Here is a 23,907-nt window from a genome sequence, read left to right on the forward strand (position 1 = left end):
AGGCACAGGTGTCAAGAGGGCCCTCCAGCTCCTGGTGCTTGCCATTCATCACATCGTCCTAGATGCAGCCACAGAGAGAGGGAGGCTGATACCCCAGTGCCAGGGACTTCGGCTTCCAGGCCTGTGTCTGCCACTTCCATGAGGCATAGGCCCCAGCAGTCACGTCTTTCTGTGACATTTATCACAGGAGCAATGATAATGTCCTTCAGTGTTTAACGCTGGTCTCCCCCCATAGAAGGGAGGTCCCATGGGGACAGGGACGATGGCCGATTTGCTAAGAGCTGTCCCTTCAGTGCTTAGCACATGGAGGGGAACACACAATATCCGTTAAATGGTGGCTGTCCCCTCCGGGCCTCAGTTTCCCTGTATATAAAATGAGGAGGATGGGTCGAGTGATCTCAGCCCCTCTCCGGCCCTAACTTGGTATGATTCCAGGATCAAGAAGAAGCAACAGGCCCCTGCCTGGGCCTATTGCTGTCATCAGCTTCAAGCCCTGCTGGAAGCAGAGGGAGGGGCATGAATAAATAATGAGCACGTTTAAAATGCATTATGAGATTGTCTTCTGAGAACAAGGAAAGAGCAGGGGCACAGAATGGGAAGGAAGCAGAAGAGATGAGCCCAGAAAGGAGAAGCCTGGGACATGAAGTGATATTAACAATGAACACGTGCACAGGACTTTACAGTTTACCCCCATACACTTTCTCCCCCATCATTTCCTCCATTATCCTCCCAGCGGCCCGTGAGATCTGTATCTGTAGAGCAGGTAAAATTACGGTCCCATCTTATAGCAGAGAAAATTGGGGCTCCCTTGGGGTTCCCTTGACTGAGAACATGTAAGCTGGCAAGTGGCAGGGCCAGGATTGGATTCAAAGTCTCTGACTCTAAGTCAGTGCTCAGGCACTGGGCCAGCCACATGATGCTCACGGAACACTCCTGCCCAGTGTAGAAGAAGATCACGAGGTCAGAGTGCCTGGGCGGGTGAGCCGCCAGCTGCAGTCGGTTCCCCAGGACTGCGTGTTCTCTTCACAGCTGCTGAGTCGGCAAAACCGAACTCACATCCATCCATCTCATTTACAGTAAATCCGGTGGGTTGCAGAAATGGGACCTGAAACTGCCTGAGGGCAGCAGGGTTGGGGGACAGTGAGGGCACGGGAAGGGGTCATGGGAGGGGACTGCTGTGCCATGGGAGGGGACTGTCAGGGGAAGCCCTTCCCACCTCTGGGGAAGGGAACTTCCGCTTCGGCCGAGGGCAGCAGGCCTACGGCTCCTTGTCCCACTGCTGCTCAGCCCAGTGGCATCGCAGGACACCGGCTTCCGAGGTGAGGACAGGGCTTGGCGCCTGGGGGAGGCTGGCAGGGCCAATATGGAAGAAAGTGGTGATTCCATAAGTGTGAGCTTTGCGTCCCCTGCCTTGGAGCCAGCTGGGCTGCTTAACAGTGTAGGCAGCCAGGCCCAATCCCAGATCTATGGGACCCATCTTTCTGGGGAGTCTGGGGAGTCTGCTGCCACCCAGGGCCCCGTGGACGGGTGGCCACCTCAAGTGGATCCTGCAGCCTTGGGGCTTTGGCATCACAGAGACTTGAGCTGGCTCCAGCTCTGCATCCTGTGCGTGGGTCATCTTGGGCAAGCCCCCTAACCTCTCTCAGCCCGGCCCCCCTAGGGAGAACAGAACCTCTCCGGGCTGCTGTGCCCTACAGGAGATCAAGCTTGCAAAAGCTTAGTGCATGCCCTGGCTCAAAATTTATCAGTAAACCAGACACAGGAGTGTGATTAGAACCCAGTTTCCCCTGCCCAGCCCAGCGTTTCTCTAGCATCTTGCTTCTCTTATTTCCTCACACTCTGCTGAGAAAGCTCAGCTTGACTCTTCCAAAGAAATATGGGACGTTCCGGTAGAGTCAGGATTCGTTCTTAGCTAGTGCTGAGTGAATGCAATGTTTGTGCGGGGGCGATGGGAAGTGGTCCTGCACTGGGGACCTCATTTCTTCTAAGCACCTTCTCCCATCATCCTTCCGGCAGCCCGGTCAGGCTGAAATCAGCATTGCCAAGAGGCTCAGAGAGGTTGAGGCACTTGCCTGAGGTTATGCTGCTGGCTGCACAGAAGGGGCTTTACAGTCAAGTGGGCCTGACTCCAGGTTGGGGGAAGGGACAGCTGAGACTGAAGGAGATGGAAAGGCCAGAGCTGGGGGGAAGACGGGAGGAACCTGACTGGCCATGATGAGGGGCTGGCACAGCAGGAGGTGGGTAAACCAGGTGAGTCGTAAGCCCTAACCCAAGCCTGCAACTCGGTGCCTTTTGAAATGGGCTAGAACCAGCATTTTCCTACTCCCCCTACCCCTGGCTTCTCCAGGAAGCCCCAGTCCCGTCGGAGCCCTGCTCCCCACCCACACCCGCACCAGCTGGTCCCAGTGCTCCACCTCTGGCTACCTCCAGCTGACAGAGCCCAGTCTCTCCAAGGGATTGTCTTTTTTTTTTTTTTTAACTTCTCCAACCATCTTTCCTTCTGTTCAACCACTCAGGAATTCTTGGATGACAGAATGATAAAATAGCCAATACTCATTAAGCACTGCCAACATGTCAGGCTCTGTTGGAAGCTGTAACTCATGTCCTCAAGCCAACCCTATGAGGGAGAGAGTAGCATTATTCCCACTTTATAGGAGGGCCAACTGTGGCCCGAGAGGGGGAGTGATTTCCCAAGTCCCTGAGCTAAGAAGCAGCAGAGAGCTGATGTGAATCCGGATGGTGCTGCTTTCCTTGTGACACTACAGGCTCCCGCTGTCAGGTGACACACTCCCGCTGCTTGCAAAGAGCAGCGATCATCGTGGTGGTAAAAGCCAACTTCACCAAGCTCTGACCATGTGCCTACCACTGCTCTTAGCGTGTGCATTCATTAGTCCTTGCATCAGGCTGTCTGGCTTCAAAGTTTATGTTTTAACCACCAGGTACAGTGGCCTCTTAACGTAACACTGAATTTTAAGATCTAATGGATATGAGTTTGACTCCCAGCCACGTAGGAGCTGTGTGACTTTATCAAGGTGCTTGCCCTCTCTGATCCTGTTTCCTCATCTGTAAAATGAGAAAGCCAGAGAGCATTCTCAGGGGTCAAGCATTCAAATTACATGAGATAAGGGCATGTAAATCATTTGGCTCAGAGCCTGGCCCATAAGTGCCCAACTTATTAAAGTTGTCAAATTGCCATTGTGTAAACCCTTCAGCAAGAGCGAGAGCGGATGCTTATTCAGGGCTAAGCAGGACCACGCCCCTGAGCCACCGTCTCTTCAGAGCACAGAGCCCGACAGAGTCTAAATCCATCAACAGCAGGCCCTGGCCATGCTCATCTTTACAGCCTCCCTCTCCTCGGTGCATGGGGTCTGGCATAGCTCAGGGCTTTGAGGAAGAAATTTATCAGAACTAGGCTGAGGGGCTGAGGCTAATTTGTAGATCATAGGAGCCAAATAGCAGGCTTTTCTGTTCCCAGAGAGCCCTCCACATGCCAGACCCTGGGGTTGGTACAGCCAGCATGAGGCAGAGAGGGTAGGGGTTTGCCCACAGCCCTACCGTTAAATCATTTGCTGGGTGATTTGGGGTAGGTTGCTTTCTAAGTTCTGATCATCAGTTTCCTCATCCGAGAGATGGGAAATTCATCATAACCCCCTTCCCCAGGGTGTTGTGAGAATCAGAGAATCAGCAGCAACAGCAGAAGCAGCCACAAGTCCCAACGAGAGCTCGGGGCTTGGGGCTTTGTGACTCTTTCCCATCCATGGCCTCACCTGGGTCCCTGTGGCCGCTCTGGGAGGTGGGCAGAGACCGCTCTGCTCCCCGATTTTAAGAGAGGATACAGCTCAGCCTCTGAGGGAAGGCTTCTCGGAGGAAGAAGGCTTTGACCCAAGCCTTGAATGGTGAAAAAAATGTGAATCTGGGCAAAGGTGGAATGGGCTGCCTCAAGAGGTAATGAGCTGCCCATCACTGAAAGGGTGCAAACCGTGGATGGAAGAGCCCTTGGCAGAGATGTCATTTCCTCACACTCTGCTGAGAAAGTTCAGCTTGACTCTTCCAAGGAAAGAATGCAATGTGGAGATGGAGTTGTGATTGGTTCCCAGGACTGAGTGAACGCAACGTTTGTGCAGCAGTGGAGTGGGAGGCACCGCACGGGGGACCTTGGCAGAGGCGTCATTGAGGAGACTTTAGAACAGGCTGAAGGGTCCTCAGGAACTTAAACATGGAATTACCGTAAGCGGTAATTCCTCTCCTAAGTATAAACCCTGAAGAATTAAAAGCAGATACTCAAATCCTCGTTCACAAATGTTCATAGCAGTGCACTTCACAGTCGCCAAAAGGGGGAAACTTCCCAAATGCCCACCAATGATGAGTGGACAAAGAAACAGCCACGTGAGGCGCTGAGTGCCTGTAATCCCAGCTACGCAGGAGGCTGAGGCAGGAGGGTCGCCTGAGCTCCAGAGTTTGAGACCAGCCTGGGCAACATAGCGAGACCCCATCTCAGCAAAACAAAACAAACAAACAAACAAATTATGATCTAGTCTGTAAGAGGAAAAACACAAACTATATTTCGCCCCACTCTCACACCACAACGATCAATACAAAGACTTCTGTGGCCAAATGTGGGGGATTTCCCCCGACACACCAAGCAAGCAACCAAATCTGCTGGTATGTTTCCATTCAGTTCTGGCACTATCCAGAAATAGCATGAGACCCCACAGGCTGAGAGCTCAGTCCCACAGGACTGCTCCCCTCAGACATCAGTGACAAGCCCAGGACCCCAGAACTTCTGACCAGCAGCCTCATGTTGGAGTTTGTCCCCTCAACCCCCTCCTTGGGTTTGGTTTCTAGAGTAGCCCGCAGAACTCAGGGAAACATGTTTACCAGTTTATTATCAAGGATACTACAAAGGATACAGATGAGGAGATGCCCAGGGTGAGGTATGAGGGAAGGGGCGTGCCAATGTCACACCCAGTTCCCTGGTCACGCCACCCCCCGGGAACCTCCACGTGTTCAGCTATCTGGAAGCTCACCGAACCTAGTTTTTGGGATTTTGTGGAGGCGTTATTATGTAGGTATGGTTGATTAAACCATTGACCATTGGTAATCAACTTAACCTTCAGCCCCACTCCCCTCCCCAGAGGTTAGGAGGTGGCGCTGAGAGTAAACCCTCTAAGCCTGCCTTGGTCTTCCTGGTGACCAGCCCCATCCTGAAGCTACCTAGGGCTGCCAGCCGTCAATTAATCATTAGCATACAAAAAGACATCACTTTGGAAATTCTAAGGATTTTAGGAGTTGTCAGCCAGGAAAGGGGTAGAAGACCAAATATATACTTTGCAATCTCACATGTATCCATGCAATGGAATATTACTCAGCTATAAACAGGAATGAAGTGCTGATACATGCTACAACATGGATGAACTTTGAAAACATTACACTAAATGAAAAAAGTCAGACACAAAAGGTCACATATTGTTTAACTCCATTTACATGAAATAATAGGGATAGGTAAATCCATAGGGACCGAAAGCAGATTCGTGTTTATCAGGGGCTGGGGGGAGGGGGGTTGAAAAGAAACTGCTTAACGGGCATAGGGTTTTATTTTGGGGTGATGAAAAGTCTTGGAACTAGATGGAGGTGAGGGTTGCATAAGACTGTGAACGTATTCAATACCGCTAAAATGCTCGTTTTCAATTGGTTAAATTTATGTTGTAGGAATGTTGCCTCAGTTACAAATATATAGGCTGAGGGTTAAACTATATGGACTCTAAGGCCACTCTGTCCCGCGAGCTAACAGCTTGGGACACTGGCCATGCTGACCAGTTTGAGACAGCCCACCAGCTTCTTCCTAGTTCTCTGGGATTTAAAAGCAGCCAGCACTGCTCTCCTGCCAGAGTCACAGCTCTGAGAATGTTCCACCAGCAGAGACGGCCTGGTACGCTGTCAGGGACCTCAGCTTCATTCCTTCCTGTGTGACTCTGAGCAAGTGACTTAGCCTCCCTGTGTCCTCTTTGGTGTAGGAATCACAGTAGATGCCAGGATGCTCGAAGCATGCAAGGTGGCCTGCTCATAAGTGGCATCGCACCCTGAATTCACAAGCTCTACTGAACAAGAGCTTCAGGGGAATAAAACCCCAAACCCACAGTAGCCTAGCTGCCTCTCCAGCCTTGCGCCCTGTCCGTTGGACCCTGGCTCCCCTCTGCCATACTGGCCTCCTGCTGATCCTCAACATTCCAACCCCTGTCCTACCTCTGGGCCTTCTCCATACTCTTCTGTCCTCCTGGAACATTCTTACCCCCACCTTTTCTGAACCTTCAGGTATCAGCTTAATCATCACTTCCAAGAGTGGTTTCCCCTTGGAGAAGACTTTCCTGGTGGGAGGACATCCCTCACAAAACCCACCACCTTCCTTCCACCTCCAGCCCAGTGACTCTGCCTCCCAGCACCTTTCCCTTCCTTTCAGAGTGCCAACATAGTCTATCACTAATTTTATTTACTTCTATGCTGACCTGTTTATATCTGTTTCTCCACTAGGGGCACAAGATCATGAGGGCAGGGACTGCATCTGTCTTGTTCTTCACTGAATCCCCAGAACCTTGCACAGGGTCTGGTAGATAGGGTACAATCAGTGAACATGTGGGTGAAAGGATGAATGGAGAGACAGATGGAGGAATAGAGGGATGAATGGATGGATGGATAGATGGACAGAAGGATGGAGGGATGCAGGTGTGGAAGGATGGATGGATAGATGGATGGATGGGTGGATGGATGGGTGGGTGGATGGATGGGTGGGTGGATGGATGGATGGATGTACAGCAGGATGGAGGCAGGGATGGGTGGATGGAGGGATAGAGAAATGAATGAATGGATGGATGGATGGGGGATGGGTAGACGCAAAGATGGAGGGATAGAGAGATGGATGGAAGGATGGTTGCAGGGATGGACAGAGGGAGGGAGGGAGGGACGAATGGATGAATGGATGCAGGGATGGAGGGATAGAGAGATGGATGGATAGATGGATGGATGGATGGACAGAGGGATACGGGGATGGAAGGATGGAGGGATGGATGGATGGATGGACAGCAGGATGGAGGGAGGAAAGGATAGATTAATGCAGGGATGAAGGGATAGAGGGATGGCTGGCTGGATGGGTGGATGCAGGGATAGAGGGATAGAGATGGATGAATAGATGGATGGATGGATGGATGGATCGATGGATGCAGGGATGGAGGGATAGAGATGGATGAATGGATGGATGGATGGATGCAGGGATGGATAATAGCATCACCATGGTGGTAACCTCTCACATTGTCTTCTCCTCCACAGGAGGCGTCTGACTCAGTATGATGATGAAGATCCCGTGGGGCAGCATCCCAGTACTGATGTTGCTCCTGCTCCTGGGCCTGCTTGATGTCTCCTGGGCCCAGGGCAGCTGCACTGGGCACCCAGCCATCCCTGGCATCCCGGGTATCCCTGGGGTACCTGGCTCTGACGGCCAACCTGGGACCCCAGGGATAAAAGGAGAGAAAGGTACCATGGGCTTTAGGGACACACTAGTAATGCTGACCAAGTTCCCATCTCCTGCCTCCCAAATCACAGTTGCCTAACTTTGAGACCGCAAAAGCACGGGCAGGTCCAGTAGCTTGCTCAACACTTGCAGTAACCATGCAGGGAGGGAATTCTGATTCCCATTTGACCGGCAGGAAAACTGGCTTCCAAAAAGGCCACTGACTTACTCAAGGTAGCTCAGTAAATGTTGAGGCTGAGACCGGACCACGGGTCTCTTACCATTAAATTCAGGTGGAGAGAGTGCCGCTGTTCCCACACAGTCCTGGTGTGAAACTTCACCTCCTGGGCAAGTGACTTCTCTCTGAATTGCTATTTCCTCACCTGCAAAATGGGGACAATCATATTTTTTGGGGGTTGTCATAGGGTTCAAATGAGACTCCCTACCATGAAAACCCCTCTGTAAATTGTGGCTTATTCATTCATTTAACCTGAAGTTATACAGCAACCCTCTGTGCCAGTCACTTTCCTCACATAACCTCATCTAATCCTCACAATCCCACAAAATATCTTCATCCCCATTTGACAGATAAGGAGGCTGAGCCTCAGGAAATGTGACTCAGCCAATGTGACACCACTACAAATGGCAGATGCGACACACAAAGCACACCTGTCTGTCCCCAGAGCCCATGTTCTCAGGCCCTAGTCTCCACCACTCTACTGGAAAATCAGTTGTATCTTGTGTTGTGCCAAACCAAGGGGTAGTGGCTGCTTGGGGGGTGGGGGTGGAGTGAGAAAGATTCTAAAGTCCATTGCCAGGAGCAGCAAGACTGAAGGCCATGATTAATTAGGAATGCCTGCCAGGGGTGAGGGGTGGAGAGGGACAGCGCTCATTATCCCCGCTGTAGCCTGAACAAGGACCCCCATGCAAGCTGGGGAGGAGGGCCAGCCTAGCGCCTTCCTCAGCGAGCAGTCGTTCTGCTCCCCACGGCCATCAGTCCCCACAAAGTTCAAGCATATCACGGACTCAGGAAGCTGGGCTGGAGGGAGACCCAGAGCCCCTCTCTGACACTGCCTTCTTTGTTTTATAAACGGGAGGCTGGGGCCCAGAGAGGGGCAGGGCTCTACCCAAGGCCCCAGCACGCGCCTTTTTCTTTTGGTCTCAGTGATCTCATCTCTTTGGTCTCTGCTTTTCCAGGGCTTCCAGGGCTGGCTGGAGACCATGGTGAGTTTGGAGAGAAGGGAGACCCAGGGGTTCCTGGGAATCCAGGAAAAGTTGGCCCCAAGGGCCCCATCGGCCCTAAAGGCGGCCCTGGGTCCCCTGGAGCCCCAGGCCCCAAAGGTGAATCGGGAGACTACAAGGCCACCGAGAAAATCGCCTTCTCTGCCACAAGAACCATCAACGCCCCACTGCGCCGGGACCAGACCGTCCGCTTCGACCACGTGATCACCAACGTGAACAACAACTATGAGCCCCGCAGTGGCAAGTTCACCTGCAAGGTGTCCGGCCTCTACTACTTCACCTACCACGCCAGCTCTCGAGGAAACCTGTGCTTGAACCTCATGCGTGGCCGGGAGCGCGCACAGAAGGTGGTCACCTTCTGTGACTACACCTACAACACCTACCAGGTCACCACCGGTGGCGTGGTCCTCAAGCTGGAGCAGGGGGAGAACGTCTTCCTGCAGGCCACCGACAAGAACTCGCTAGTGGGCTTGGAGGGTGCCAACAGCATCTTCTCCGGGTTCCTGCTCTTTCCAGATGTGGAGGCCTGACCTGTGGGGCTGCTTCACACCCACCCTGGCTCGCCCCACCAGCAACGCGCACTCGACCCCCAGCCCCACCCCTTGCCCAGCCAATGCACACAGTAAGGCTTGGTGAATGTTGCTGAGTGAATGGGTAAATAAACTCTTCAAGGCCAAGAGACAGTGGTCTAATTCAACTCTGCGTCCCAACACCTGGCACACCATAAGTACCAGGCTCAGAGTGTTGGTTACATGAATGAATGAACCATGAATGAATGAAGGCCTCTGTCCGAGTCCTGCTCTGTGCCAGCCACACGGGGGGCGGGGGGGTGGGTCGAACACCCACTATGCTCCCAGCAGTAGGGTACACCTTTTCCTGATTCTCCTGTTAATCCTCATTCTCTTCCTGGGAGAGAGGGCGCATCGTACCCAGCTTACAGAAGAGCAAACTGAGGATCAGAAGGGATGCAGGGATTGTCCACAATCTCACAGCAGGGCTGGGATTCAAGGGCAGCTCTGCCCACTGATGACCTGAAACCTCTTTTAAAGGCAACATATCTAGGCCAGCCCTGAAAGGTGCTCTGTGCTTGTCCCTTCCCATTACCCCTACCAAGGATCAAGGGGTCCTCCTCCAAGGCTTTACATGACCTTGGAACAGGAGCTTTTCCCTTTTTTATTCTCCCCACATGCCTTCCTCCCAGTATCTTCCCAGCCTAGCGAAAGCTCAGCCATCCAGTTAGAGCAAATGTCACTCCTCTGCTCAAAAACCTTCAGTGGCTCCCCAGTGTCCACCAGATATAGTCCTAGCCCATGAACCCGGCCTTCCAGCCTCACTCTACTAGGACTTTCTGTCTTCTAAACAAGCCCACCTCAGTGCCCTTCACCTAGAAGCCTTCCACTCTGCCCATCTACCCCTCCTGTAAAACCTCATTCAAGCCACCCGTCCTCCCTGAAGCCAGACCACCCAGCTCTCGCACGCCCACTCCTCTGGCCTCCTCTAACCCCGGAGCGTGCACAGGCAGCATCTGGCTTCTCATCCTATCTCCCCAGCCAGCCTGGAGCTCCACACCCTGCTCACTTTTGAGCCAGCACAGAACCCACGATGGACAGCAGTCACTCAGTGAAGATTCTTTGCCGGATTGGCTGAGACCACAGGCCTAGGACTCCAGAGTCCCGCCCAGCTCTGCACCTACTCCCCTCAGCCTCTCCTACTAGCCCCACCATCAAGACCCTCAACCAATCCTGACCTGAGGTGGGAGGGATTTAAGATATTCCTGCCTGTGGCACCCGCCCAGCCTCCTGTTTGGCTGGCCCATTGCTCAGGACCCCATTCACTGGGTGCTGTTTCTGCCCTATCTCCTGGGCCTGGGACCCGGCCTTGGTGACCTGCCCTAACCCCAGACTGTCCAACCAAGACCTAGAATCTTTTCTCCAGGAGCTGGCCCTTCTTTCTGCTGCTCCACCCTTTCAATGCAAACTGCCTGGCCTTTGAATCTAATACTGAGTTAAGATAGTAATGGCCACACCACAATTGAGTAACTGTATATCTAGTGTTTTGTGCACATGAGCTCATTTAATCCACAACCACAACCCCTAGGAAGAACATAGTATCATCCTCATGTGGCTACATGACAAAAAAAATATAAAACTCAGAAAGGGCAAGCAAGTTGCCCAGGGTCACACAGCTGACAGCTACACAGCCAAGTTAGGAGCCTGCTTCCGTTTGCCTCACAGTTTATCACCTCCTTGCCACCCACATCCGTTGAAACCCCTTCTGCAGCACCTCCACCCTGCAGTCCCATGGCCTCTCACCTGAACCCATCTGACCTCAGGAGCATGTTCTCGAGCCTCTGCAGTTGGGTCCATCTGTGCTAGGCTACACGGCAAGCAGGGGCAGAGCTGGCTTCTGGTGTCAAGCATGCGCAGAGCACCCCATCTTGCTGCATGGACCCGGGCAGAGCTGCCAGAGAAGTCAGAGCTCCACGCTCCTGCCTGCTTGTCTCAGGAGCTGCCGTCAGGATGCCTGGCTCTCTGCAGCGCCAACCCTCCCTGACCCCTGACCCATAAACCCTGACCCTGCCTCCTGGCCTCCACCAGACCCCCACCCCCACAGTCGGGACACTCATAAGTGCCCTTGTTGGGCTCTCCCAGGAGCTTCCAGACCTGCCAGAAATCCCGGCTCTGACCATGCATCCAGCCGTGCCCATCACAGTCCAACATGCCTGGCTCCACACAGAGGTGCATGCACCTCGACTCTTCACATTTATGTATTTATATTTATTTTGAGACAGGGCCTTTAGCCTATGGGTTGTAGTTTGCCAACCTGCTCTAGACCCAAATGTGGTTCTAACCTTGGAGAAGGGGAGCGGGAAGTTGGGCTCAGCGCTGCCTGTCTCCCTTCTGACTACAGTGTGAGTCCTGGCTTCTTTACGCCCATTGATCCTGACCCACACGCCCCTCCCAGTGGCCCACAATGCTTTGAGTCGGTTGAGAGAGGAAAGGAGAGGAAAGGGCCAAGATGCAGGAAGGTGGGGGCGTAATAAGCAGTGGTGACAACAGCTCGCTGCATGCATGGTTCTATGTATTCATGTTAACCCGTGTAACCTTTGCAATCATGCTCCCCTTTTACAGATGGGAACACCAAGGCAGGGCAGGTCAATGACTTGCCCAGCATTCTGCAATTAGTTAAGTAACAGAACCAGGTTCCACGCCCGGCAGGTCAGTTCCGGAGCTGCTGCTCTGTCACTGCAGACAGGAGGATCCCTGAGGGGTGGTGCAGGGGGCAGTTGAGGGCACTGGCTCTTAACTTAGACCTGAGTTCAAATCCTGCGTGGGCTTCTCATTAGCTGTGTGGCTCCCGTCAAGTGACTGCCCTGGTCTCCTGTTTATTTGTACAGGGGTCTCCTGTTTCACCCCCATACAAATAAACAATGCAGCAGTGATGTCCTGGCGCAGATCCTTGACGCTTTTCCTGGGTGAAGCCCCTAGATGTGGACTCCCCAGGTGAAAGGATATGCACCCTTTGAAGGCTCTGAAGTGTGTTTCCAAATGGAGGGATCAGTGGTCAAAGCTCCAGGCTGCTCCAGGCTTGCTGCCACCAGGGGGGAGCAAACACCAAGACAATGACGGCCTGGAAAAGGGGCGGGTGGTTACGTGGGACCTTGGAAACTCCTCCCTCCCTGCTCTCTTGTCCCCCAGCCCTTCCCACTCTCTGGGTGGGCAATGAACTTCCAGGCTGGTGGTGAGGTCAGCTTTCACGACCCGGATTCCTCTAAACCAGCGTCCTCAGCCTGGGGTCTCAGCATCGGCATCACCTGGAAACTTATCAGAAATGCAAATCCTCTGGCCCCATCTGAGACTGACTGAATCAGAAAATGGGAGGGAGGAGCCCAGTGGTCACCTGCCCAGGTGATTTTGATGCAGCCAGAGCTTGAGAATCGCTGCTCTAGGACAGGGGTTGTCTACTTTTTCTGTAAGCAACTAGGAAATATTTTAGGCCTTGCAGGCCACACAGCATCTGTTGCAACTACTCAGCCCTCTTTTCATAACATGAAAACAGCCATGAGCAATATATAAATAAATGAACATGGCTATGTTCCAATAAGTCTTTATGAACACTAAACTTTGAATTTTACATAATATTCATGTGTCACAAAATATTTTTCTTTTGTTGTTTTTTTTCCAACCATTTAAAAATGTAAAAACCATTCTTAGCTAGCAGGCTGCACACAACAGTCTGTGGGCCGGATTTAGCCTGTGGGTTACAGTTTGCCAACCTGCTCTAGACCCAAATATGGCTCTAACCTTGGAGAAGAGGAGCAGGAAGTTGGGCCCAACGCTGCCTGACTCCCAAGCCAGTGCTCCTTCCTGTAAGTTCTTCTGCCAGATTCCAACCTTGGGAAATTGACCGAAAAACTCTCTGGGTCTCACTGCCTTTAACAATAAAATGGGCATTGCAATCTCTGTGCGATATGAGACACTGGGTCCCCAATTTTACTGGGCAGCGAGGTCCACTGGAAATTTGCTAGTGTCCAGGCACCATCCCAGAGATTCTGATGGTTCTGATTCCATCAGATTAGACATGATCTGGAGGGGCCTGGGAAGGTGCCCTCTGTATTGACTCCAAAGTGGCCCTCTACCTCCAGCCAGCGGGCTGGGTTAATGAATACAAAAGCTTGAATAAGAGTAGATGCAGCCTCTTCCCCCAGAAATCCAGTGGCTATATGAGGAGAGGAAATGGGAAGCAGACTTTTTGTCTGCCAGTACCTACACAAGATGAGAAATGCAGCAGAGGAGAAAAGCCTAGGGGGCTCAGAGAGGCTGGGTTCAAATCACCCCTCTACCACTTCCAAGCTGTGTGTTCTCAAGCTAATTACTTAACCTCTCTGGGTTAGTTTCTTCATCTGTCACATAGGGGTAATAATATCATACCCATTCCAGAAAGCTGATGAGGATTAAATGAGATTCTGTGTGCCAAGCCCCTGGCACATAGAAAACTCCCCACAAGTAGTAGCTGTCATTATAGTGATGGGTTGTTATTGGAATTGGGGTGCTATGGTGGTGCAAGCGTTCCCCAAATTTTCACATACACAAAATTCACCTAGGTCTTACCAAAATGCAGATTCAAATTCGGTAGGTCTGGGGTAGAGGGCTGAGAATTTGCTTTTCTAATAAGTTGCTGAGAGGCATTGATGCTGCCTGGCTGGCACCATGCTTTAAGTAGCCCAGGTCAGGAGCGGCGGTTCAGCATTTTGATTTGTGATTAAGTTGAATTCTGTCATCCACAGGCCCTGGTTAGCCTAGGGACTGGTAGGCGGCAAGTGCTCTGTCATTAACGTGTTACTGGTATTGTTGCTATTGTGCTCATGGTGATGATGTTGTGATGGAGAGGATGTGGGAGCTCAAGGTCAGGGTGATGTTCTGGTGGAGAGGATGCGGGAGCTCAAGGTCAGGTTGATGCTGTGACGGAGAGGATGCGGGAGCTCAAGGTCAGGGTGATGTTCTCGTGGAGAGGATGCGGGAGCTCAAGGTCAGGGTGATGTTCTCGTGGAGAGGATGCGGGAGCTCAAGGTCAGGGTGATGTTCTGATGGACAGAATGCAGGAGCTCAAGGTCAGGGTGATGGTCTGACGGACAGGATGCGGTAGCTCAAGATCAGGGTGATGTTCTGGTGGAGAGGATGCAGGAGCTCAAGGTCAGGGTGATGTTCTGGTGGAGAGGATGCAGGAGCTCAAGGTCAGGGTGATGTTCTGGTGGAGAGGATGCGGGAGCTCAAGGTCAGGGTGATGTTCTGNGGAGCTCAAGGTCAGGGTGATGTTCTGGTGGAGAGGATGCGGGAGCTCAAGGTCAGGGTGATGTTCTGACGGACAGAATGTGGGAGCTCAAGGTCAGGGTGATGGTCTGACGGACAGGATGCGGGAGCTCAAGGTCAGGGTGATGTTCTGGTGGAGAGGATGCGGGAGCTCAAGGTCAGGCAGAGGAAAGGACAAAGAGTGGATCATCATTTCCCCAACGCTGAGCACTGTGGTCCCCCTCCTGGTTTCTCCTCCATGTCTTCACCTTTCTGGTCTCCTGCTGATAATGGGGCACCAAATGCCCTGCCTTAAACAACAACACCACACACACACACACACACACACACACACGCCCTCCTTCAGAGAAAGCTGCAAGCTGCATTATTTTTGCACATAGCCAGGAGGCATTCTCATAGACAACCCTGTTGACTAGATGTAGGAGAAAAGGGGGTGTTTGCTCAAGAAACTTATCAGCCCACCTGGGGGGAGGGGACACCCGCAGTGAGGGGACCTGGCAGAGCAGGGGGCACCCTGGATGGGAAGTTAAGAGCTACCAGTTTTAGGCTGGCCTCGGAACCTGACTTACTGTGTGACTTCAGCCAAGTCACTACCCCACTCTGAGCCTCAGACTATCCCACAGAAAGAGGAGGTTACATCAGGCTCACCCAAGGACCTTGTGATACAGTCTCGAGCCCACGCCAAGCCTACTTATTAGGAACTAGGGGAGCTCGGTGATGCCCTCAAGGAAAAGGCAATGAATAATGGCAGGGTCACCGACCAGTGAGAAAGCAGCAGCCCTGTCCCTCGATCACACCCCACTTACTCAGAATCCTCAGCTACACAAAACACGACCAGGACCCAGGAGGGAACAAAGAAGGCTGAAACTGACACCTCACAGCCCAGAAAGCCTGGAAGATTCATGTTTATCAAATGAATGCATGAAAGCATGGCTATATTGGTTAATTAATTAATTGACCGATCGACTCCAGAGACTATAGGGCCTGGAGACAGATATACATAATAGATGCTCAGTGAATAGCTGCCAAACAGAATGAAAAAAGGCAAGATGGAAGGACTGTCAAAATTATGTCCTGTCTGGAAAGATAGGGCCTATAATAATAATGCTTCCTAGGCCCTTGGGACATTTCCAGGGGAAGGCTTGGCATCTGGAAGGAAAGGAAAGCAGGCAGGGAGAAGCCAAACTGAGCATGGTGAATGTGCCCGTCATACAGACATTAGCCCCTGACATCCTCCCAGCAGCCCCTGATGTGGGCGTCGTCACCACTGTTTAGAGACGAGGACCCAGTGGACAACTGAGGCCTGAGAACTCCAGAGAGACCCACCAGGGCTCAGAGAGTGTGCAGGGCTTTACTCACAATACTTCCTTTCTTTCTTTTTTGTGACAGTCTCACTCTGGCTCCCAGGCTGGAGTGCAGTGGTGCGATCTCAGCTCACTGCAACTTCCGCCTCCTGGGCTCAAGCAATTCTCTTGCCTCAGCCTTCTGAGTGGCTGGGATTATAGGTGTGTGCAACCATACTTGGCTCATTTTTGTATTTTTAGTAGAGACGGAGTTTCACCATGTTGACCAGGCTGGTCTGGAACTCCTCGAGTGATCTGCCCGCCTCACTTTCCCACAGTGCTGGGATGACAGGTGTGAGGTACCGTGCCTGGTCCATACTTTCTTTGAAGCCTCCCTCCTCATTTCCGTTTACGTCTTCCTGCCTTCCCCTCCTCATTTTCCCATTGCTTTTGCAGATTCTTCTCATTTATGTCTTCTCATCGCTTCTTCTTTTTTTTTTTTTTTGAGACAGGGTCTTGCTCTGTTGCCCAGGCTGGAGTGCAATGGCGTGATCGTGCCTCACGGTAGCCTCAACCTCCTAGGCTCAAGTGATCTTCCTTCCCCAGCCTCCCAAGTGGCTGACACCACAGGGGCACACTACTATGCCTGGCTTATTTTTGTAGAGATGGGGTTTTGCCATGTTGCCCTGGCTGATCTCAAACTCCTGGGCTCAAGCAATCTGCCTGCCCTGGCTTTCCAAAGTGCTGAGATTACAGGTGTGAGCCATGGCACCCAGCCACATCACATACTTCTTCCTATGATCTGCCTGACAGCATCTGTGGAGCAAGAGAGGATGTAAACAAGCCAGCCAGCAAAAAGAAGGCAAAAGAAGCAAAGCGGATGCAGCGAGCAGCTCCGTGTCACAGGCGCATGCCAGACGCAGCGAGCAGCTTCTCTCGTTGGCTTCTGGCGTCAGCCCCACCAGGTTCATTCCTGCTTTGCCGCTTTTAGCTGGATGACCTTGACAAGCAAGTCGCCTCGACTCTGAGCTTTTATATCCTTGGCTGCAAAATGGAACTCTATTGGCTACTGTTGTTATGAGCATTTCATGAGCTAGTGCATGTAAAGCACCCACCTGGTACATAGTAGGCCGAAAATAAAATCTGGCTGGGCATGGTGGCTCATACCTGTAATTCCAGCACTTCTGGAGGCTGAAGCAGGTGCATCCTTTGAGCCTAGGAGTTCAAGACCAGCCTGGGCAACATAGTGGGACCCTGTATTTACAAAATACAAAAAAATTAGCTGGGTGTGATGGCACACACCTATGTCCCAGCTACTCAGGAGGCTGAGGTGGGAGGCTCTATCCAGCCCAGGAGGTTGAGGCGGCAGGGAGCCATGATCACCTCACTGCACTCCAGCCCGGGCAACAGGGCAAGACCATGTCTTCAAACAAAACAAAAGAACCACACACCTTCCCAGACACATTGTAGGTCTTCAACAAATGTTAGCATCCTTACTTGTGAAATGTGACTATTGGTTGTTGTGAGGTTCAGATGAGCTACAAGAGGCAAAAATCCTGTGCCCACCTCAGGACAGACATTTCCTTCTCCCTCCAGCCTGGATTTCAGCCACTCCGACAAACCCCAGCTTCTGCAGGGCTTGCGGCGGCCATACGTGAGCCGTGCCACAGGGTGGGCCTGTCTGCAGGCTCCAGGCCTGAGTTAGCACATCTCAGGGCAGGCTCCCCCCGCCAGCACAGGTAGCCACAGGAGAGACAGCTGGGCCCTCGTTTACAAGGTGTCTCCAGACCGTGTTTGGAATACGTCAGCTACTGTGATTAAAGACAGTACGTAAATGTCAGCCTCGCTGGGCTCCAGCCCCAGCTGGTTTCCGGGGAAGGAGACCTGAAAAATATGTCTTCATTCCTTCTGTTTTATAGCTTAGGCCATGATGGCATTGTACAGAGCGAGTTCACAGTGGTGGAAGCCTATGCAGGCCCTGCCAGTCACGGGGAGGGGGAGAACAGTTTCCCAGTGAGCCCCCAGCCAGGCCGGGCCTGATCATCGCATGACCTGGAGTCATTTTTCCCCTTCAGAGCCTCGGTTTCCTCATCTATAAAATGGGGACAGTGATATATGTGCCCATGGGTTCTTAAGAAGAGAAAGATCGGCCAGGCACAGTGGCTCACACCTGTAATCCTAGCACTTTGGGAGGCCGAGTCGGGTGGAGTCAGAAGGTCAGGAGTTCGAGACCAGCCTCCTAACCAACATGGTGAAACCCCCTCTAAGGAAGAAAAAAAGATAAAGATTACGTTTGTAAGCTGCCCAGGGTAGTCCGTCAACCAGAGCAGGCACTCATTGCAACCAGGAAATCACAAAAAGGGGCACACTGGGGCACGGAGCTGCCCACTTTGTAGACACAGGTGCTCAATGAATGGCCCTTTCCTTGGATCCAAGTGGGGAGAGACTTTGACATCCTCCGTGAAACCACATTGAAAATAGGTCACGGGGGGCAAAGGAAGCTGCAGGAGCACTGGTTCCAGAGTCACTGGCTCACTGTTTGACCTCAGACAAGTGACTCCACTCTCCGGGACTAGGTTTCCTCATCTGTAAAATCCCTGGCCTGGCTGGGCTCTTCCTTTTGGAGCACTGTGTGATGAGGCCAACACCTGGCCTCAGCTTCCCAATCTGTAAAATGAGGGGACTGCACCAGACGATCTCCGGCTCATCTCAGCTCAGGCATATGGAATTTTTTTCCAGGAATTAAAACAATGGTCGGGACTAGGCTGTGTGGAAAAGGGAGATTTAATGATTAACGGAGGGCAGAATCCCAGGAGAGGCCATTCTGGAGAGTGGAGTTACCTACCTGAGGTCACACAGTGTGTGGGTGACTCTGAGACTGGTGCTCCTGCCATTCCTATGGCAGGAGAGTCCCCCAGGGAGGCAGAAATATAAACCCAGGGCAGGAAGTGAGCTCACCATGCTGTAACAAAGGTGAGTCTGGGAGACCTGCCTCCCAGGCCCAGTGGCAGGGTGAGGGCAGGGGAGGGGACTGGAGATGCCTTTTCACAAATTGCTTCTGAACCTTAGAAGAAGAGAACAGCCTCGCACCAGCCACACGCCTCCTTTGTTCCAGGCTTCGTTCCAAATATTTTATACATCTTCACTCGTTTAATCCCCATGAGGCAGGTGCTATTGTGATGCCCATTTCACAGATATGGAAACTGAGGTATGTAATTTGGCCAAGTCCTCATAGCTAGTCTGCAGCAGAGCTGGGACATGGACTAAAACATGGCACTGAAGCCACTCTTTTGAAGTATCAGTGATGAAGAGCACCTTTTAATGAGTACCTACTATGTAACAGGCATTGTGCTGGCTTCCTTACAGAATGACCTTCATTAACTGGGACAGCATTCTTATGAGGACAGCACTTTGTTACTCACCTTTCATAGAGGAAGAAATGGAGGCCCAGAGAAGCGAAGCACCTGCCCTTGGCCACAGAGCCGGACTGTGGCTGAGCTGGGAGGCTGACCCAGGGCCCAGGCCCCTTCCACGCCACCAGGCTGGACAGGACACCTTCTGAGAAACTCTGAGTAGAGGCTAAAGCAAGTGTCAGGAGACAGGACGCAGCTATGTCTTGTGCAGAATGGTATGAACGTCCGTCAGGTGGTCCCGAGACAAGAAAAGGAGTCCAGGACACAGCCGGGTGGTGGGGAGACGCCTGTGAAGGGTGTCTGGGGGCTTCGGGGGGCTCTGGGGGCTTCGGGGGGCTCTGGGGGCTTCAAGGGGCTTCAAGGGGCTCTGGCAAGCTTCACGCACATCAGAGTCATGAGGGCAGGTCCTTTGATGGAGGGCCTGCTGTGTCCCGGGCACTGTATTAAGTGCTTGGTATTCATTCTTGCTCACTTCTTACCGTGGCAGGAATGGTACAGGTATCATTGTCATCCCCATTTCATGCATAAGGAACTGAGGCTCACACAGGTGGAGTCACTAGTCCAGGGTCACATCGCTAGCAAGAGGCAAACTCAGGTCCCCCTGTCTCAAAGCCAATGCCTTTCCAACAGGCTACTCCTTCCCTCCCAGGTTCGAAGGGCTCAAGCCAACCAAACCGCATGGCTCAGGATCTGGCACACGGGCCTCCGCCCCTTCCTAGCTCCATTCCAGGACCCTGAAAGGGTTAACTTCTCTGTGGCCCCGGGTCCATCCCTGTCAGCCTGCCACCCCTGCCCCTTCGTTATGAGGACCAGACTAGCTCTCGCTCCGGGCAGCTGATGAGTTCTCTGCTCAGTGATTCGCGCTCCAGATATTAAATTACTCATAAAATATTTGGCCTGTCCCCAAAGTGGCTGCTGCCTCCTCCCTGTGCCCACCACTCACTTCACAACAGAAGGTCACGCTCTTCCATGGGGGAGGGGCCCTTGGAAAATGAACCCAACTTCATCTCGGGGGATCTGGGAGCCCAGGAAGGGGAAGGCTCTGGTGGGATTGGGATATTCCAAGGGCGAGGATTCTGTCCCCGATTCTGGGGCCCTCCAGCCTGGCCTGAGCTGAGGACTATGCCCCCAAATCCCCATGCTGCAGGGTACAAAGAGCCCAGAACTGCTGACTGCCCCAAGTCCCTCAGGATAAGACCAAGGGTGACCTGGAATAGGTTCCCATTGTCTGAGGGACGAGTGGTCTCTCCTCCCCTCCTCCCTCCCCTCCTCAGTTGCCATGGCAACCACAGTGGGGGGTGGGAGGCTGGACCGCTCAGCTCCTGGCCGGGCTACCCAGCATGCTCTGCTTTCACCCAGTTTTCTCCCTCGCTGCCCCTTGGCAGGCAGGGGGTGGGGCAGACCCAGCCCTTTCACTGGTCAGCAGAGGGTTTCAGCCAAGGGGCATCACCTCCAGTCCCCTGCCTTCAGGCAGGAGGTTATCCGGCACAGCCCCCAGGAATGGGACCTTTCTGAGTGTGGCTTATCAGAGAATGATTTGGGGGAGTGGTCTCTCTCAAGCCCCCCTGGAGTTAATGAAGTCAGTTAAGCCCTGGGATTAGAAGGTCGGGGTCATGGGTACAGCCCGTGTTTGCAGAGTGACACCCCACCCCACCCCTAGCTCCCACCAGCTGTTTCAGAAATGCCTAATGCTGGTCGTCTAGGGAACTGGTGAGAGGGTCTGGACAGGACATGGCAACCTCATCCTGAGTCCCCACAATCACAGACCCTCAGAGAATACACCCACAGCCTGGGCATCGGGAGCCTCCTCTCTTTCTTCCTGCACCCCTGTAGAGGACACATTTTTCATAATAGTAGTGTACATATTACTAGTAAGTTCTTATCACCCTGGCCTGGAGTTTCATAAATGTAATACTGAAAGAAACTGGGTGTAGGCTTTGTCATGGCTCTACTTGGGGTACACTGCCACCAGGTGGCGGTAGTCACTGTCCAAGTATTCTCTGAGATTCCAGAAAATGATTTTCCACTTTTACATCCCACCACCATAACTCATAAAATGCCATTGCTTTCTTATTTTTATATTAAGACTACAGGACTTTAAAATAGCCGAAGTGAGCCAGGCTTTAAACAAACTCTACGTTTTGGTAGTAGAGCATAGCAGGTAGCAAAACTCTGGAGCCAAATGGCCTGACTTTAAATCCTGGCTCAGCCGCTTGCTAGCTGTTTAACCTCAGACAAGTTCCTTCTCTGTGCTTCAGTTTCTTTGTCTGCAAAATGGAGATGATAGAAAGCACCTCCCTCAATGCGTTTTAAAGACTCAATAAGCAAATGTACACGAAGCGTTTAGAACAGTGCCTGGCACAAAGCATTGAGCTCTTTAAAAATGTTGGTTATCAATATTTAAAGATGAGCATAGGGCAAAGTTTCAAAAACAATTCATATTGAGACCTACAGACATATCTTTCTCTTCTTGGTCTTTCATCTAGTATTTCTTTCTTTCTTTCTTTCTTTCTTTCTTTCTTTCTTTTTTTTTTTTTTTTTTNTTGAGATAGAGTCTTGCTCTGTTGCCAAGGCTGGAGTGCAGTGGCACAATCTCAGCTCACTGTAACCTCCACCTCCTGGGTTCAAGCGATTCTCTTGCCTCAGCCTCCCAAGTAGCTGAGATTACAGGCATGCACCACCACACCTGGCTAATTATTTTTTTGTATTTTTAATAGAGATGGGGTTTCACTATGTCAGCCAGGCTGGTCTTGAACTCCTGACCTTGAGATCCACCCGCCTCGGACTCCCAAAGTGCTGGGATACAGCTTATTTCTAATCTGGTGATTCATTTCAGGGTTGCACTGCTAGATGCCCGTCATCTGCCCAGATGCCTCCTCCAGCTCCCTCAACCCCACATTCAAGCCCATATCCTGACGCCTTCACCTCCTGGGTGTCTGTGGGATCGTCTCCTGCATTCCCTGTGCATGGACTGAACTGCTGCAACTGTCCCCCTGCCTCTTGCCTGTTCCCCTCCAACCCAACCAATTTTCTCACCGCTGCCACAGTGACTTTTCTTTTTCTTTCTTTTTTTTGTGAGCTGGGGTCTCACTCTGTTGCTCAGGCTGGAAGTACAACCTCGGCTCACTGCAACCTCTGCCTCCCAGGTTCAAGCGATTCTACTGCCTCAGCCTCTGGAGTAGCTGGGACTACAGGCTCCTGCCACCATGCCTGGCTAATGTTTGTATTTCTAGTAGAGACGGGGTTTCACTATATTGACCAGGCTGGTTTTGAACTCCTGATCTTGTGATCTGCCCACTCCCAAAGTGCTGGGATTACAGGCTTGAGCCACTGCACCTGGCTGGCAGTGATTTTTCTAAAACAAAAATACACCTATACTCAAATGCCCTCCATGGCTCCCCAGTGACTCAGTATCAAATCCAGGCGATTCAACTAGGTCCTATCCCTGTCTCCCACTCCAGCCTCATCTCCCCATCTCCACTGCCAGAATGTCATGCCCCTGTCCCAGCTGCCTCCTTGCAGTTCCCCCAAAGCCCTGGGCTCCCAGGCGCTGCAGCCTGAGCAGGGGCTACCTCTTCTGCCTTCATCTCTTCCTTCTCCTGCACGCCCAGCTCCTGCCTGCTCAGCCTCAAGATGTGGCCCCCGTCTCCCCTTCCCTGGGAAGCACTTCACAACCCCTCCATGGCCTCTGGACCGGGTGCAGACCTTTCTCAGCAAGCCCCGAGCCTCTGCATGCTAGAAAGGGCCTGTCTCATTTCGCTGGTATCACCAGAGATGCCCTGTGCACAGCAGGCCCTCGGAGAATCTCTGGGGGATGAATCCAGAATGTCCACTTCACCTATTCAGCCTACAGTGTCATCTTTCCCATCTGTTCTGTCCCAGCATCTCCTTCTAGGCCTGGCTCAAATGTTACCTCTTCAGGAGCCTCCTGGTAACCCTCACCCCATGTTATCCCCACATCGACTATTTCACTGTCTCCTCAAAGAGGCAAATGCAATAGGCATGAACTTGACACGTGCTGAATGAATGATCAGGATTATGGTCTAGACCAATGTGTCTCAGTAGGGGTTGTCTCCCACCCCCCAGGGGACACTGGTAATGTCTGGAGACCTTTTTGGGGTCACAGGGGTGCTGCTGAGATCTGGCGGTGGAGGCCAAGGATGTTGTAACACCTCCTGCCATGCACAGGACACCCCCCAACCAGGAGTTGTCTACCCCAAACGTCCCTTTCTCAAGGCTGAGAAACTGGCCGAGCCTGTTACCTGCAAATCTGTCTTCCTAGCACCCAGAGGGCCCCAGGCGCCCAGGCTGATCTATTTCTCCTGGTTTTCTCAGTACCCACCACACAGCAGCCACGCAACAACGTTTTAAAATAAGCTCCTGGGTGACATAATTCCTGTCCTTTCCTCTCCCAGCCTCCACCTCTCACGCAGAGCTTGGCCTCAAATGACGGTCAGATGCCCCTTCTGGGGCTGTTCTTTGGTCCCGAGGCTTCAACTGGCTAAGTCCCTCCAGTGTCTGCGGCCCTCACACCTTCTCAGATTCTCCTGGTCCCCACAGCCGGGTGGAGTGAACAGGCGGGAAAGAGAGACCACAGTTCCGAGATAGCAGGAGCTTTGCTGGGCGCTGGGGACCCTAGGAGTGAGTCCTGGCTGGTG

General features: G+C 52.3%; 1 protein-coding gene across 1 annotated transcript; it reads left to right on the forward strand.

Annotated features, from left to right (window-relative positions):
- Positions 1–1,212: 1,212 nt before the first annotated feature.
- Positions 1,213–9,421, forward strand: C1QB (complement C1q B chain). Its single transcript, XM_017534495.2, has 3 exons — positions 1,213–1,319; positions 7,321–7,524; positions 8,699–9,421. Exons 2-3 carry the CDS (start codon positions 7,338–7,340, stop codon positions 9,271–9,273), a joined length of 762 nt encoding a protein of 253 aa, XP_017389984.1. The 5' UTR covers positions 1,213–1,319; positions 7,321–7,337; the 3' UTR covers positions 9,274–9,421.
- The last annotated feature ends 14,486 nt before the right edge of the window (positions 9,422–23,907 follow it).

Source organism: Cebus imitator, unplaced genomic scaffold (assembly GCF_001604975.1).
Source record: "Cebus imitator isolate Cc_AM_T3 unplaced genomic scaffold, Cebus_imitator-1.0 Scaffold87, whole genome shotgun sequence".
In the NCBI taxonomy this organism is placed as follows: Eukaryota; Metazoa; Chordata; class Mammalia; order Primates; family Cebidae; genus Cebus; species Cebus imitator.

Excerpts from the sequence above, each read along its gene's own strand:
- C1QB (XM_017534495.2), top strand. The coding sequence starts at position 7,338 with ATGATGATGAAGATCCCGTGGGGCAGCATCCCAGTACTGATGTTGCTC. Across the intron at positions 7,525-8,698 it reads AGGGATAAAAGGAGAGAAAG|GGCTTCCAGGGCTGGCTGGA; the intron begins GTACCATGGGCT and ends CTGCTTTTCCAG.